This window comes from Hyperolius riggenbachi, chromosome 7, assembly GCF_040937935.1.
Source record: "Hyperolius riggenbachi isolate aHypRig1 chromosome 7, aHypRig1.pri, whole genome shotgun sequence".
NCBI lineage: Eukaryota > Metazoa > Chordata > Amphibia > Anura > Hyperoliidae > Hyperolius > Hyperolius riggenbachi.
Window position 1 is genome coordinate 316333328 of NC_090652.1, and position 18373 is coordinate 316351700.

The 18373-nt window shown below is 46.8% G+C and overlaps 1 protein-coding gene across 2 annotated transcripts in view; it reads left to right on the forward strand.

Annotated features, from left to right (window-relative positions):
• LOC137525233 (protein mono-ADP-ribosyltransferase PARP14-like) overlaps positions 1 to 18373 on the forward strand; it is a 116926-nt gene that overhangs the window by 23366 nt on the left and 75187 nt on the right. The window contains exons 4-5 of one of the 2 annotated variants that reach the window (XM_068246234.1): positions 3650 to 3883; positions 6492 to 6734. In XM_068246234.1, coding sequence (XP_068102335.1) covers positions 3650 to 3883; positions 6492 to 6734 — 477 coding nt within the window. The remainder of the gene's footprint in view (positions 1 to 3649; positions 3884 to 6491; positions 6735 to 18373) is intronic. The other variant, XM_068246235.1, reaches the window with a different exon arrangement.

An 18373-nucleotide genomic window follows, 5' to 3' on the forward strand; every position in this document is an offset into this window, starting at 1 on the left:
GCCATGGTGGTGGCAGGACATAATGCTGGTGGCCATGGAGGTTGCAGGACATAATGCTGGCCATGGTGGTTGCAGGACATAATGCTGGCCTTGGAGGTTGCAGGACATAATGCTGGCCATGATGGTTGCAGGACATATTGCTGACCATGGTGGTTGCAGGACATAATGCTGGCCATGATGGTTGCAGGACATAATGCTGGCCATGGTGGTTGCAGGACATAATGCTGGCCATGGTGGTTGCAGGACATAATGCTGACCATGGTGGTTGCAGGACATAATGCTGACCATGGGGGTTGCAGGACATAATGCTGACCATGTAAGTTGCATGACATAATGCTGGCCATGGTGGTTGCAGGACATAATGCTGGCCATGGTGGTTGCAGGACATAATGCTGGCCATGATGGTTGCAGGACATAATGCTGACCATGTAAGTTGCAGGACATAATGCTGGGCATGATGGTTGCAGGACATAATGCTGGCCATGATGGTTGCAGGACATAATGCTGACCATGTAAGTTGCAGGACATAATGCTTGCCATGATGGTTGCAGGACATAATGCTGGCCATGGTGGTTGCAGGACATAATGCTGGCCATGATGGTTGCAGGACATAATGCTGACCATGTAAGTTGCAGGACATAATGCTGGCCATGATGGTTGCAGGACATAATGCTGGCCATGGTGGTTGCAGGACATAATGCTGACCATGGTGGTTGCAGGACATAATGCTGACCATGGTGGTTGCAGGACATAATGCTGACCATGGGGGTTGCAGGACATAATGCTGACCATGTAAGTTGCATGACATAATGCTGGCCATGGTGGTTGCAGGACATAATGCTGGCCATGGTGGTTGCAGGACATAATGTTGGCCATGGTGGCTGCAAGACATAATGCTGACCATGGTGGTTGCAGGACATAATGCTGACCATGGTGGTTGCAGGACATAATGCTGGCCATGGAGGTTGCAGAACATAATGCTGGCCACGGTGGTTGCAGCACATAATGCTGGCCACGGTGGTTGCAGGACATAATGCTGGCCATGGTGGTTGCAGGACATAATGCTGGCCATGATGGTTGCAGGACATAATGCTGGCCATGATGGTTGCAGCACATAATGCTGGCCATGGTGGTTGCAGGACATAATGCTGGCCATGGTGGTTGCAGGACATAATGCTGGCCATGGTGGTTGCAGGAGATAATGCTTGCCATGATGGTTGCAGGACATAATGCTGGCCATGGTGGTTGCAGCACATAATGCTGGCCATGGTGGTTGCAGGGCATAATGCTTGCCATGGTGGTTGCAGGACATAATGCTGACCATGGTGGTTGCAGAACATAATGCTGACCACGGTGGTTGCAGCACATAATGCTGGCCACGGTGGTTGCAGGACATAATGCTGGCCATGATGTTTGCAGGACATAATGCTGGCCATGATGGTTGCAGCACATAATGCTAGCCATGGTGGTTGCAGGACATAATGCTGGCCATGGTGGTTGCAGGACATAATGCTGGCCATGGTGGTTGCAGGACATAATGCTTGCCATGATGGTTGCAGGACATAATGCTGGCCATGGAGGTTGCAGGACATAATGCTGACCATGGTGGTTGCAGCACATAATGCTGGCCACGGTGGTTGCAGGACATAATGCTGGCCATGATGGTTGCAGGACATAATGCTGGCCATGGAGGTTGCAGGACATAATGCTGACCATGGTGGTTGCAGCACATATTGCTGGCCATGGTGGTTGCAGGACATAATGCTGGCCATGGTGGTTGCAGGACATAATGCTGGCCATGGTGGTTGCAGGACATAATGCTGACCATGGTGGTTGCAGGACATAATGCTGACCATGGTGGTTGCAGGACATAATGCTGGCCATGGTGGTTGCAGGACATAATGCTGGCCATGGAGGTTGCAGGACGTAATGCTGGCCATGGTGGTTGCAGGACATAATGCTGGCCATGGTGGTTGCAGGACATAATGCTGGCCATGGTGGTTGCAGGACATAATGCTGGCCATGGTGGTTGCAGGACATAATGCTGACCATGGAGGTTGCAGGACGTAATGCTGCCATGGTGGTTGCAGGACATAATGCTGGCTATGGTGGTTGCAGGACATAATGCTGACCATGGTGGTTGCAGGACATAATGGTGATAATGCTGTAGGACATGAACTCAGCCATGGTGACTGTCATGTAAATATTTGGTTTTGGAGATGATGGTGCTCATGGATGGCTCAAAACACTGTTATGGAGGCTGTTGGACATTACTTTGGCACCTGTTGACTTTGTTGTAGTGCTGAGCATGATTACACTGGATTTTTTTTTTTTTTTAGAATATAGTCATTTCAATGTCCAAACAATGCCTAACTACAACACCCCCAACTTATACAGTAACTATAACTTATAACTAACTTATCCTCGATATTTGCCCACCATCTAAAGTGTGTATAATGCTGGGTACACACGGTGCTTTCCCGCACTCGATGCGCCGCTCGATTTCCGGCTGCTCGATTATTTCTGAACATTTCCGAGCGCATTTCGATGATTGTTAGGTTGATTTAAATGTAAAGTATGCCAAATCGACCTAACGATCCAGCGAAACGCGAATCGGACATGTCGGAAATAATCGAGTCAACACGAATCGATGGGCGCATCGAGTGCGGGAACGCGAAGTGTGTATCCAACATAACACTAGCTTTAAACTCCTGTGACTCCCCTCAATATGCTTAACGTTGTCACAGGATCGTGCAGCCTAACACTCACCCTAATGCTGGATACACACGGTGCGTTCCCGCACTCGATGCACCCATCGATTCGCGTCGACTCGATTATTTCCGACATGTCTGATTCGCGTTTCGATGGGTCATTAGGTCGATTTGGCATACTTTGCATATAAATCGACCTAACAATCGTCGAAATGCGCTCAGAAATGCTCGGAAATAATCGAGCGGCGCATTGAGTGCGGGAAAGCACCGTGTGTATCCAGCATAAGCCTAACACTGGCGATTGCTCTCCAAATAGTCTAACGCTAACCTTACCCTATACCACTGCCTGATGTTAGCCTTAATTCCTACACTAAATTAACTTTAGCTAAATTAACTTTACTAACTTTGCTCAACCCTATTTCATGCTAACCTTTCACACAAGTGAAGCCTTATGCTGGGTACACATGTTGAGATTTCCCGCTCGATTCGAGGATCGATTTGATTATTTCAAACATGCTCGATTGGATTTCAATCGTTCCTGCCGTCGATTTTTCATACTTAACATGAAAAAAACGATCGAAATCCAATTGAGCATGTTTGAAATAATCGTATCGATCTGTTCGATCCCGCGAATCGAGCAGGAAATCTCAATGTGTGTACCCAGCATAAGACTTTGCCACTGACCTTAGTCAGGAGTCCACACTAGACCTCTACCTGCTAGGCCTGCTCCGAGATGAATGGTTGCTAAATCTCTGTTGTCCATCATGGCACAAACGGCTACCTGGTCATTTCCATGGGGCCACACTGGGTTCTCTGAGATTATATAAAGTAAGATAAGTTTTTTATAAAGGTAATTTTGAAGTAGAAGTCAGGAGGTGGTAACTGTTTGATGTTCTTTCTGAAGGACACAATTTAGTCTTTTTGTCCTCTCCATCCAGCAGCCGCTCAAAAGCCACATTCCCAACCACAGCCAGAGACACAGGAGGAGCCGTCATCATCCTCATCACCCCCATCCTCTATGGTCCTGATACGGAACCTCCAGGACAGCCTCACTCCCGATATGCTGAACCTCCTGCTGGAGAACGTGAGTGGGAAGAATGAGGACTTGGACTTCAGTGTGGAGAGGATACCTGAGAACCAGTCTGTGGTGGTCACCTTCACCTGTGACTTCGGTGAGAACCAGAGAACATTCTGAGGAATACAACAGTGAAACAATAAACAGGGAGCTATAGTCTGACAATTTATGTACGTCTTCACCAGTGAGTTCTCATTGTTCTGAACATCCTTCCGTCTAAAATCCAGAATTTAATAACAAGTTTCTAATAAATAAACGTCTGTATGGAGGATGTTTCTATGTAGGTGGGATAACAAACTGATGAAGTATTAAACCTCAGTTCAGTCAGTTTTTATATATATTAAAGTAGTATTGTCATCAAATTTCATCTATAGACTAAAGCATTAGAAACAGCATAAAATGAATAGCTAAAACCATCTGACTTGGTCTCTAGGGTTAAAACTCATGCTTTACACTTTATTTAGAGCCTAACTGATAAGTTTGCCATTGCTAGGAAGAACTATCAGATTGTGCTGGAAGTGAATTCACTGTTTAAACAAGACAGAAAAAGCTCCTGCTGTATGGGGGATGGGGAGGGGCAGAGAACTTTATCTAGTCTATTTGCTGAGTAATTATCATATTTTTCTAACCATAAGACGCACCTGACCATAAGATGCATGTACTAAACCCCTGGAGTGTACCATTAAATTTATCTTTGTTGAATTACACAGCTTTCTTGTGTCTACTTGAGGGAGGTAAGTCCACCACTACCTCCTAAGCAATTTTAAATATTTTAAATTTTGTTTTTATCCTTTTGGCGCCTCTGTTCAGTTCATAATACACTATTCATCCACCCTTGGTGGAGGGGGATACCCCCTTTTCTTCAAGCCTACAGAGAGCGACTTCTTATTCCTGAGTGAGGACAGGTTAATCTCCTCACCTGCCTATACAGTGGTTGCCTGGAGGTAACCCTGGTTTGTGAGTATATATTTTACTCCTTCTCACTATACTAAATTGCCCGAGACTTACTACACTATATTGGGCTCTCGGTTCTTCTTTTTATATAAGATGCACCTAGGTTTAGAGGAAAAAACGCAGGAAAAAGTATACTAAACCTGGTGCGTCCATGGTGCAGGGGCATCTTATAGACCTTTTCCCCTTAATTATTATGTGCCTCTTGTATCCCTCTTGCACATTTTGGTGTCCTTCCCTCACGTGTCATCCTCTGTTCCTCTTGCTTCATCCTCTTTGTCCTCAGTATCCTCATTTGTGTCCTTCATCCTCCTCTGGCCCCCTCATCTGTCCCCTGTGTCTTCCTCTGGCCTCCTCATCTGTCCCCTGTGTCCTCCTCTGGCCCCCTCATCTGTCCCCTGTGTCTTCCTCTGGTCTCCTCATCTGTCCCCTGTGTCCTCCTCTGGCCCCCTCATCTGTCCCCTGTTTCTTCCTCTGGCCTCCTCATCTGTCCCCTGTGTCTTCCTCTGGCCTCCTCATCTGTCCCCTGTGTCCTCCTCTGGCCCCCTCATCTGTCCCCTGTGTCTTCCTCTGGCCTCCTCATCTGTCCCCTGTGTCCTCCTCTGGCCCCCTCATCTGTCCCCTGTGTCCTCTGTCACCCTGTATCCTCCTCTGGCCTCCTCATCTGTCCCCTGTGTCCTTCTCTGCCCCCCTTATCTGTCCCTTGAGTCTTCCTCTGGCCCCCTCATCTGTCCCCTGTTGTCCTCCTCTAGCCTCCTCATCTGTCCCCTGTGTCCTCCTCTGGCCTCCTCATCTGTCTCGTGTCCTTTGTCACCCTGTATCCTCCTCAGGCCTCCTCATCTGTCCTCCTCATCTGTCCCGGGTCTTCCTCTGGCCTCCTCATCTGTCCCCTGTGTCCTCCTCTGGCCCCCTCATCTGTATCCTGTGTCCTCTGTCACCCTGTATCCTCCTCAGGCCTCTTCATCTGTCCTCTTCATTTGTCACCTGTGTCCTCCTCTGGCCCCTCATCTGTCCCATGTGTCCTCTTATGGCCCCCTTATCTGTCCCCTGAGTCCTTCTCTGTCACCCTGTATCCTCCTCTGGCCCCCTCATCTGTCCCCTGTGTCCTTCTCTGTCACCCTGTATCCTCCTCTGGCCCCCTCATCTGTCCCCTGTGTCCTTCTCTGTCACCCTGTGTCCTCCTCTGGCCCCTTCATCTGTCCCCTGTGTCCTCCTTTGTCACCCTGTGTCCTCCTCTGGCCCCCTCATCTGTCCCCTGTGTCCTCCCCTAGCCCCTCTGGTGCCCCTCTGGTGCTACTCTTCCCTGTGGGGAAGAGTAGCATGACGCTACAAAGCACATGTAAAAGTAGCCTTAGAGCTCCCAACCTGCAAGAAATTACTCAAAATAAGTTTGATATTACTTTTTTAACTATTGTTTAGTATTTTGTTAGTTGCTTAGTGCAAAAAAAGTTATTTTTAATTAACCTGAAATAGAAACAGAATCCCGGAGCAACAATGCTGTATCCAATGTGAAAACTTCCAACACTTTTTTACAAAAACATATTAAAGAAAGTTATACTTATCGGTACAAACAGCAGTAGCTGAAGTGCAGAGGAGGTTTGTCAATCGTTTCGCCCTGCCATATGGGCTTTTTCAAGACTGTATGGTTGTTTATTTTATTTTTAATTAAGATGTAATATCTCTTGTCACACAGAACTACTTTCACACATACTTATGGCATATTTTAGTAATGTTCGGCAACTTTTCTTTTCCAGACGTTCGAAACTTTATTAAAAATTTTCAAACAAACCTCAGAGTCAGCAGCCTTAAGCTGAGAGCCGAAGCTCTGGAAGAACCTACAAGTGTGAGGATCGAGGGTCTACCCCCCAACATGCCAGAGGATTACATTGGTCTTTACTTTGAGAACCCCAAGCATGGTGGTGGTGCCGGGAGTGTGAAGGACATCATGGTCCTGCCTGAGATGGGAGCCGCGCTGGTGACGTTTTCTGATGCACGGGGTAAGACTTGTGTCCTGCCTAATGCCTTCTATCCATTGCCTAGGAAGGGCATTGCACTGGAAATGTCTACATTAGCTGTATGTAGGACATCCGTGTAGCTGGGATCACTTATCTGATCACTCTCTTTTGGTGCAACAGAATATCACTATAAACCCCACTCCTCATTAACAGTAACTACACAAGACCGGGGGTGCTGAAGACTTTTGCTGGTTTCCTGATGTTTTCCCTATTTTTATGCATATTCTTGTAATTGATTATGGTCTATTCTGGTGAAGGGGTACACCACTAAGGATACATTTTTTTCCCAATCTCCCAATAGTTTAATTACAGTGACTGCCAGGTGTGGGCGCAATACTTTGTGGGCGGGGGAAGGGGGGGGAGGATTCCACCCCTCTTATAGGCACCCCCCTCCTTTCCAATCTTAACGGGCATAGCTTGCTGGTAACTAGAGATGAGGGAGACCCCCACAGTTTTTTCACCCATTATCAGCTCTCTGGTAGGCAAGGCTAGTATAGCTCTGAATATGTTGAGCACCTTGGTTCTGTCGAGTGGTAGTTGAGCCAATAGGGTAGTGGTCCTCAAACTAAGGCCCACGGGACAAATGTGTCCCCCTGAGGCTTTTTTACCGGCCCCCCACACAGAAAATGTATTACTTATTTTATATATTTACTATATTGAACCCATCACTCAGGAGACAATCCGCTGGGTTAGACATGTTTATCTCCGAGCAGTCCCGCTGTAAGATGCTGTGTGTATCCGAATCATCCGAATCAGAATCAGAATCATCTTTATTATCGCCAGGTACACCTATTGGTGTGCCCGGAATTATTTGTGGTACACATGGCAAATGGCAATACAGGAACATATAACAATGCAGGGCAGACATAGCAAAGCAAAGCAAAAAAAAAAAAAAAAAAGCAAAAACATACAAAGCAAACAAATGAAGCAACACAAGTTCGAGTCTAGGGAGGGTCAGAGATTACAGCTGTGAGGGAGGATAGCCCTGAAGGCTAGAGTGTCTCAGTGGTGTAGTGGTGTGGTGTAGGGGGGGGGGGGGGGGGGGGGCGTTCTTGAGTTCAGTGAGTTCAACAGGAGAACTGCTTGGGGGAAGAAGGTGTTCATGCGCCTGGTGGTTTTGGTGGGGATGGATCTGAAACGACGTCCCAATGGTATCCGGACTTTGCCTGATGAAGGGGCGTCGCCCTGTCGGACATGCAGTGTGACTGCTCTGACATAAACACAAGGTGATGCCAGGGGAGTGTCTGCTGAGTGTTTATTGTCATAGAGGAACTAATTACTGTATGGTGGTTACAGTTCCCCATCGTCCTGCGCCCAGACAGTCATGATACCAATGACAATACACCCATATGCAGCTTCAGTATAATCTTCTAAACAAAAGTAGGCAATCAGTATATATAAAGGGAGCGCTCTATACAGGGGCGAGCCTGGGGTGCCTGGCACCTGGGTGCAAGATTTTCTCTGGCGCCTATGGGAGTGGTTAAATTAACCGCACCCAACCACATAACCACACCCATGTCCTGCCTAATCACACCCACACCTTCCACCTCTTTCCGCATGCATGTGATACCCCATTCCTACCCCTCTTCCATGGGCTTGCTCCTGGCTGGCTTTGGCTTCCTGCGAGTCTGCTAGTCTCTGGACTGACTCAGGCTGAGAGGTTCTGCGAGTGCAACGCAGTCACACACTGCGTATTTATGGCTGCCTGCGGCCACCCTACTCTCGCTCGCTGACGTCGGCTCCTCCCCCCTGCCAAGCCCAAGGTGGGCTGCCTGTATCTTTCCCGTTGCGCCACGCGGCCTGCCAGTGTTGCCACCCTTTCACGTAATTTTTTACTGACAAATACCTAAAAATTTACTGACAAAAGATTATTTTTACTGACAAAATTTCCCCACTAAATGCACATAAGAGACAGCTTTTTCCCATGTAAATGCACATAACAAGAGACCGCTTTTCACCAGTAAATGCACATAACAAGAGACCGCTTTTCACCAGTAAATGCACATAACAAGAGACCGCTTTTCACCAGTAAATGCACATAACAAGAGACTGCTTTTCACCAGTAAATGCACATAACAAGAGACTGCTTTTCACCAGTAAATGCACATAACAAGAGACAGCTTTTCACCAGTAAATGCACATAACAAGAGACAGCTTTTCACCAGCAAATGCACATAACAAGAGACAGCTTTTCACCAGCAAATGCACATAACAAGAGACCGCTTTTCACCAGTAAATGCACATAACAAGAGACCGCTTTTCACCAGTAAATGCACATAACAAGAGACCGCTTTTCACCAGTAAATGCACATAACAGGAGACTGCTTTTCACCAGTAAATGCACATAACAAGAGACTGCTTTTCACCAGTAAATGCACATAACAAGAGACAGCTTTTCACCAGTAAATGCACATAACAAGAGACAGCTTTTCACCAGCAAATGCACATAACAAGAGACAGCTTTTCACCAGCAAATGCACATAACAAGAGACAGCTTTTCACCAGCAAATGCACATAAGAGACAGCTTTTCACCAGCAAATGCACATAATAAGAGACAGCTTTTCACCAGCAAATGCACATAATAAGAGACAGCTTTTCACCAGCAAATGCACATAAGAGACAGCTTTTCACCAGCAAATGCACATAAGAGACAGCTTTTCACCAGCAAATGCACATAATAAGAGACAGATTTTCACCAGCAAATGCACATAATGACAAACAGCCAGTGTCCCCAGAATATATAGCCAGGGATATATGTGCCCAGTATATGTAGGCAGGGGTATATGTCCCCAGTATATGTAGGCAGGTGTATATGTCCCAGTATATGTAGGCAGGTGTATATGTCCCAGCATATGTAGGCAGGTGTATATGTCCCAGCATATGAAGGCAGGGGTATATGTCCCAGCATATGAAGGCAGGGGTATATGTCCCAGCATATGAAGGCAGGGGTATATGTTCCAGCATATGAAGGCAGGGGTATATGTCCCAGCATATGAAGGCAGGGGTATATGTCCCAGCATATGAAGGCAGGGGAATATGTCCCCAGCATAGGTAGCCAGGGGGTATATGTGCCCAGCATAGGTAGCCAGGGGGCATATGTGCCCAGCATAGGTAGCCAGGGGGTATATGTGCCCAGCATAGGTAGCCAGGGGGTATATGTGCCCAGCATAGGTAGCCAGGGGGTATATGTGCCCAGCATAGGTAGCCAGGGGGTATATGTGCCCAGCATAGGTAGCCAGGGGGTATATGTGCCCAGCATAGGTAGCCAGGGAGTATATGTGCCCAGCATAGGTAGCCAGGGGGTATATGTGCCCAGCATAGGTAGCCAGGGGGTATATGTGCCCAGCATAGGTAGCCAGGGGGTATATGTGCCCAGCATAGGTAGCCAGGGGGTATATGTGCCCAGCATAGGTAGCCAGGGGGTATATGTGCCCAGCATAGGTAGCCAGGGGGTATATGTGCCCAGCATAGGTAGCCAGGGGGTATATGTGCCCAGCATAGGTAGCCAGGGGGTATATGTGCCCAGCATAGGTAGCCAGGGGGTATATGTGCCCAGCATAGGTAGCCAGGGGGTATATGTGCCCAGCATAGGTAGCCAGGGGGTATATGTGCCCAGCATAGGTAGCCAGGGGGTATATGTGCCCAGCATAGGTAGCCAGGGGGTATATGTGCCCAGTCTAGGTAGCCAGGGGTATATGTGCCCAGTCTAGGTAGCCAGGGGTATATGTGCCCAGTCTAGGTAGCCAGGGGGTATATGTGCCCAGTCTAGGTAGGCAGGGGGTATATGTGCCCAGTCTAGGTAGCCAGGGGGTATATGTGCCCAGACTAGGTAGCCAGGGGGTATATGTGCCCAGTCTAGGTAGCCAGGGGGTATATGTGCCCAGTCTAGGTAGCCAGGGGGTATATGTGCCCAGTCTAGGTAGCCAGGGGGTATATGTGCCCAGTCTAGGTAGCCAGGGGGTATATGTGCGCAGTCTAGGTAGCCAGGGGGTATATGTGCCCAGTCTAGGTAGCCAGGGTTTATATGTGCCCAGTCTAGGTAGCCAGGGGGTATATGTGCCCAGTCTAGGTAGCCAGGGGGTATATGTGCCCAGTCTAGGTAGCCAGGGGGTATAGGGTCCCCGTTTAGGTAGTTAGTAACAGGAGCGCTCCCCTCCCCTCTAGCCGCTGCTCCCCCCTCACTTTGCCGCAGCTTCAGACCTCAATCAGCGGGCGACCCGACCAGTAAGAGGGCGCTGGACGCACCCGCTCTTTATGCGGAAGTGATGTCACTTCCGCATATCAGTGCGGCGTGCTAGGTCCTAGCGCCCGCCCGCCTGATCGAGGTCTGACGCGGCGGCGCCGCCGGCTAGAGGGAGGGAGCGAGCTTTGGCCACAGGGGGAGAGCGGCGGCCACAGGGGGAGAGCGGCGGCCGGGCGGCGCCTCTCAGAGGCAGGCGCCTGGGTGCCTTGCACCCGCAGCACCCGCCCAGGCTCGGCCCTGGCTCTATAGTGCATTAAAAGCCTTTTTGATAGCTGCAATATAAAGAATGAAACTTACAAAAGATTCCAGCATATACATGTAATGGTGGGCTCCCCTCTACCTCATGCTATATCCCTTCACGCTCCATGACCAGCAGTGTGGGCATCCAGATCTCTGTGGAACCAGGAAGTATCAGCGGTGGCTGTGGGTGGGGCCAATCCTGTGCCTGCCAGCGTGTCACAAACTTAACTGGAACTCCAGTGAAAATTATGTAATAAAAAGGTGCTTCATTTTTACAATAATAATGTATAAATGATTTAGTCAGTGTTTTCCCATTGTAAAATCTTTCCTCTCCCTGATTTATATTCTGATATTTACCACATGGTGACATTTTTACTGCTGGCAGGTGATGTAAGTGGAAGTACCTGCTGCTTGCTGTTTTGGCAGTTGGAAACAGCTGTAAACAGTTATTTCCCACAATGCAATGAGGTTCACAGACAGGAAACTGCCAGGAAAATGGTCCTCACAGTCACCAGTGGGAGGGGCTTCACCACAATATAAGCTATACAGCGCCCCCTGATGATCCATTTGTAAAAAGGAAAAGATTTCTCATGTAAAATGGGGTATCAGCTACTGATTGGGATGAAGTTTAATTCTTGGTCACAGTTTCTCTTTAAGTGACTGTGTGTTAAGGTTAGAAAACGGGGGCAGAGCCAACAGCAGCCAAATACATACCCGGGCAACGCCGGGTCATCAGCTAGTCTTAGATATAAATAACAGATCTATAGAGCTACTGTATGTTTCATGACTTGTTAGGAAATGTAACATAGAGTAAGTTTCAGCACAGTTATATTTCACTAGTAGACCTAAGCCCGTTTAAAAACGGGCTCTAGGTCTTTATCGGAACCGCTCTTTCCTCCCTCCCCTGTGACCGCCACCACCGGCGCGCACAGTCAGCCCGCCGTCCCGTCCGGCTCCCTTTCCCAAGGCTGTCCGTGCGGCACATGCGCAGTAGCCCAAAGCACGGACACACACACATACACAGGGACGCAGAGACACAGGGGGGTTATTATATAGGATTTTATTCAGTTCAACACAAGCATGACTGAACTTTAACGAATCAGTAACACTATTTCTGATCTGTTTTTCTTCCTACGTTGCTTCCTTGTTGAGTGGCACTGCTCTGAGTCTAAGACACGTAACCTTGGAATATGACAAACAGCTGGATAATAAACTTATGGAACTCAGTTGCTGAGGGTGTGACCAGAACGTGGACAAAGTTTACAGCACTTATATGGATAAGAAGTATTGCTGCAAAGCTTTGCTGCTGAAACTGACTCTCTATATTACATTTATTAACAAGTCATGAAACATAACACTATAGATCTGTTATTTATATCTCAGACTAGCTGATGGTCTGCTGTTGCCCTACTGTTTCTAACCTTGACACACAGTCACCCAATATAATATAAGTTTGTGAGCTTTGGTGTCCTTGGCATCATTAATTTGTATTTTCCCAGTGAAATGAAACAAATCTGACTGGCTGTTTATGGCCCCGCCCCTTTTCTGAATTTGAATCCCAGTCAATCAATGATCACTATACCAGAATAGAGGCTTGTGCCATTAACAGTGCAAAAATGGCATTCAATATGTGAATTTTGATTGGCTGTTGTGTGTGCCAAGTTTGAGAACCCTGCGATTAACAGTCTAAGAATGGCTGCAGTTTACATTTTCCCATTAAAAATGAATTGTTGAAATTTGATTTCCCCAAATTTTTTACCTTCGTCACCAAGTGACCAGCTGTGCCAAGTTTAAGGCCTCTGGCTTTATTACTGAAATCTGAGTTCACTCAATACTTAGTCGGGAATCCTTTTGCAGAAATGACTGCTTCAATGCGGCGTGGCATGGAGGCAATCGGCCTGTGGCACTGCTCAGGTGTTATGGAGGCCCAGGATGCTTCGATAGCGGCCTTAAGCTCATCCAGAGTGTTGGGCCTTGCGTCTCTCAACTTTCTCTTCACAATATCCCACAGATTCTCTATGGGGTTCAGGTCAGGAGAGTTGGCAGGCCAATTGAGCACAGTAATACCATGGTCAGTAAACCATTTACCAGTGGTTTTGGCACTGTGAGCAGGTGCCAGGTCGTGCTGAAAAATGAAATCTTCATCTCTATAAAGCTTTTCAGCAGATGGAAGCATGAACCCACTTTTGAACCAGAAACAGCGGCAGAAGCGCCTGACCTGGGCTACATAGAAGCAGCACTGGACTGTTGCTCAGTGGTCCAAAGTACCTTTTTCGGATGAAAGCAACTTTTGCATGTCATTCAGAAATCAAGGTGCCAGAGTCTGGAGGAAGACTGGGGAGAGGGAAATGCCGAAATGCCTGAAGTCCAGTGTCAAGTACCCACAGTCAGTGATGGTCTGGGGTGCCATGTCAGCTGCTGGTGTTGGTCCACTGTGTTTTATCAAGGGCAGGGGCAATGCAGCTAGCTATCAGGAGATTTTGGAGCACTTCATGCTTCCATCTGCTGAAAAACTTTATAGAGATGAAGATTTCATTTTTCAGCACGACCTGGCACCTGCTCACAGTGCCAAAACCACTGGTAAATGGTTTACTGACCATGGTATTACTGTGCTCAATTGGCCTGCCAACTCTCCTGACCTGAACCCCATAGAGAATCTGTGGGATATTGTGAAGAGAAAGTTGAGAGACACAAGACCCAACACTCTGGATGAGCTTAAAGAGAATCTGTATTGTTAAAATCGCACAAAAGTAAACATACCAGTGCGTTAGGGGACATCTCCTATTACCCTCTGTCACAATTTCGCCGCTCCCCGCCGCATTAAAAGTGGTTAAAACAGTTTTAAAAAGTTTGTTTATAAACAAACAAAATGGCCACCAAAACAGGAAGTAGGTTGATGTACAGCATGTCCACACATAGAAAATACATCCATACACAAGCAGGCTGTATACACCCTTCCTTTTGTATCTCAAGAGATCATTGTGTGTTTCTTTCCCCCTTCTGCTCTCATGCACTGAAGTTTCAGGCTGCTCTTTTCTTCTTGCAAACAGCTTTGCCCTTGTCTGTAATCCTCAGTATGTGAAAGCCCAGCCAGCTCAGAGGACGATTTATCCAGCTTGTAAAAGATAAGAGAGAAGAGAGAATCTGCCATAATCTAAATAACACACAGGCAGTGTGCAGAGAGGGGCCTGTAGGGGGGAGATTCATCACAGAACCACAACACTGAAGAACTTGGCAGCCTTCCAGACACAGGCCGACAAGTCTGACAGGGGAAAGATACATTGATTTATTACAGAGACTGTTATAGTAGAAAGTGCTGCAGTAAGCCACAACACATTAGAATAGCTTTTGGAACTTGTAGGATGATAAAAAACAGGATGCAATTTTTGTTACGGAGTCTCTTTAAGGCCGCTATCGAAGCATCCTGGGCCTCCATAACACCTGAGCAATGCCACAGGCTGATTGCCTCCATGCCACGCCGCATTGAAGCAGTCATTTCTGCAAAAGGATTCCCGACCAAGTATTGAGAGCACAACTGAACATAATTATTTGAAGGTTGACTTTTTTTTGTTTTAAAAACACTTTTCTTTTATTGGTCGGATGAAATATGCTAATTTTTTGAGATAGGAAATTTGGGTTTTCATGATCTGTGTGCCAAAATCATCAATATTAAAACAATAAAAGGCTTGAACTACTTCAGTTGTGTGTAATGAATCTAAAATGTATAAAAGTCTAATGTTTATAAGTACATTACAGAAAATAATGAACTTTATCACAATATGCTAATTTTATGAGAAGATCCTGTGTATATGTATATATATATATATATATATATATATATATATATACAGTATATATATATATATATATATATATATATATATATATATATATATATATATATAGTTAGTTGTTTTGTGTTAGCAACAGCTAGTAGAAGAAATACAATTTGTGAACAACACCTTTTTATTGGCTGGTTGAATATATTTTCAGAGACAAGCTTTCACGTACAGTCAGTTCCCTTCTGGTATTATAAATCACGCGTACGTTAAAAAGGGGCGCTGGGAAAAAAGGGCGCGGGGTTTTAAACGATAAACATGGATAACGTTTAAAAATATAATGTACTATATTTCGTTTAAAAATAATGTTTTATCTATATATATAATAGACTAAGTGCCTCAACCTTCGAGCAAGAAGAAGAAGTACTTTGCATGAGAAAATGTATGCGTGCTCAAACACCAAGTTTAAGGCCTCTTTTCCACGGACTGTTGAGCTGTGTGCTCAGCAAGCAGTTACCAGGCAGCAGTAAGCAGTTACCAGGCAGCAGTAAGCAGTTACCAGGCAGCAGCAAGCAGTTACCAGGCAGCAGCAAGCAGTTACCAGGCAGCAGCAAGCAGTTACCAGGCAGTAGCAAGCAGTTACCAGGCAGCAACAAGCTGTTACCGGGCAGTAGTGAGCAGCTGTAAGAGTTTGAGAGGCATTTTACTGCCTATCAACTGTCCGTGGTAAAGAGGCCTACCCTAGCAAGTCTGGCTTTGCAAATCTGGCTTAATTGGCTATTCATGAGGCAATGCTCATGCAAATTTGCTTTTGCGTGCCAAACTATGCAGGGTCAAAAAACTAATACCCCAAAGCGGTCGCCCTGCTACATGCCAGTGATGAGCGAAAATGCAAAAATTTGTTTCGACAATTTTTTGCCGAATTTTCGCCTAATTTCGTTTTGACAGGCAAATTTTCCATCTAATTTTTTCACGTTAATTTTCGCCTAATGCCAGTCATTTTCACGTTACTTGCGTATTATTGCTGACATTTTCCACATAAGGGCATTAGCGTCCGCATTCAGAGAAGTTTCTTGCGCATTATTGCGGACATCTTCCGCATAAGGGCATTAGCGTCCGCATTCAGAGAAGTTTCTTGCGCATTATTGCGGACATTTTTCCGTATAAACGTCCGCATAGACTGAATTTCCATGCGGATTATTGTGGACATTTTTCCGCATAGGGGCATAAGCATCCGCATACAATGAATTTTCGATGCTGGTCGAAAACGCAAGATTTTCGTGAAAATTCGCCAAAAATGAAAATGGGATTTTCGATGCGAAACTGCTACATGCTACATTAGCACTATCCAGGAGCGCCACAGGGAGGATTCCCAATGCCCCCTTTTTTATACAACCGGGGGGACCGCGGGTCCCAGGCTCTCTCACTGCCTGGGAACCACAGCGGCACCCCGGAGGGGGAGGCTAGGTGGTGCAGGCGACCCCCCCCCCCCCCCCCCAAGCGTGGCCAGCGCCGGGAGAGCCGTCTGCACCCACCTCCCAATATTAGAAACAGGCACTTACCTTAACGTCCATTGCGTTCTGCTAAATGCGCATTAACTTGGGGGCACCACATGAGAGGGGAGTGAAGCATGGGTCACCCCGAGCTTTAGAGCTCAGGGCTGGCTCACATACAACACTCCGGGGGGGGGGGGGGGAGAGGACAAGCACAGACAACTAACTCCACGGCTCACACCGCCGGAGCAAGCTATCCACCACCTGCCTCCAAAGGATACAAACTGAAAAAAATGCTTTCCATGAGAAAATTAATGCGCATGTAGCAGAACGCAATGTACGTTAAGGTAAGTGCCTGTTTTTAATATTGGGAGGTGGGTGCGGACGGCTCTCCCTGGCGCTGGCCACACTTGGGGGGGGGGGGGGGGCTGCGCCACCCAGCCTCCCCCTCCGGGGTACCGCTGTGGTTCCCAGGCAGTGAGAGAGCCTGGGACCCTGCGGTCCCGCCGGTTGTATAAAAAGGGAGGTATTGGGAATCCTCCCTCCTGGATAGTGCTAATGTAGCATTAACTTATTCCCGCAGGGCGACTGCTTTGCAGTATTGGTTTTTTGACCCTGCATAGTTTGGCATGCGAAAGCAAATGCATATTTGCATGAGCATTGCCTCATGAATAGCCAATTAGGCCAGATTTGGAAAGACAGACTTGCTAGAGTTAAACTTGGTGTTTGAGCACGCATACATTTTCTAATGGAAAGCCTAAAGGTGGGTACACACATCAGATAAATGTCTTTGGAAAATGAAAGATCACAGACCAATGTTACCCCCTTCCATGTAGTATGAGAGCCATACCTACACAGTCTATTCTATGGAGCTGAACTCCCCATCAGATAAATTTTTTTGCAAGATGCTGCACACAAAGATGCTGTACACATGCAACAGATCAGTATCTGCAAAAGATCTGTTCCTGCAAAAAATCAGTTTCTGCAAAATGCATTCATAGTCTATGATATCTGCAGATCTCATGCTGGGCATACACGGTATGTTTTCTACCATGTAATCGAGCCGCTGATGGCTCGATTGATAATTTCCGACGTGCCCAATACCCCGCCGGATCGATTCTGCGCTCGATACCGGCGGGCAGGACAAAAGAAGAAACGAGGGTAAAATAAGAAAGTGCTCGCGGGGACGAGCGGGAATCGATCCGGGTGCCCGCGGGAATCGAGCCAGCGGCTCGATTACACGGTAGAAAACGTACCATGTATGCCCAGCATAATATACACCTTGTTGGACGGACATTCATCTACAGATCAGACAATCATCTGCAGATATGAAGATCCATCCTGGTTGATCTGATCTGCAGATGATTGTCCGTTAAACAAGGTGTGTATGAGATCTGCAGATTTAGACTATGAATGTATTTTGTAGGTACTGATATTTTGTAGATACTGATCTGTTGCATGTGTACAGCATCTTTGTGTGCAGCATCTTGCAAAGATTTCTATCTGATGGGGAGTGCAGCTCCATAGAATAGACTGTGTAGGTGTGGCTCTCATACTACATGGAAGGGGGTAAGATCTCTGTCTGATGGGGAGTGCAGCTCCATAGAATAGACTGTGTAGGAATGGCTCTCATACTACATGGAAGGGGGTAAAATTGGTCTGAGATCTTTGATTTTCCAAAGACTTTTATCTGATGTGTGTACCCACCTTTATTCTTCTTGCTTCAAGGTTGAGGCACGTACTCTGTTAGATAGATAGAAGATGCGGCGTATGCTACGACGCGGGTCGGCTAGTAAAGTTATAAATCATTAAATAATGTGCATGAAATCGGCAATTGTGAAAACATTAATCTTCTGTTTAAAAAG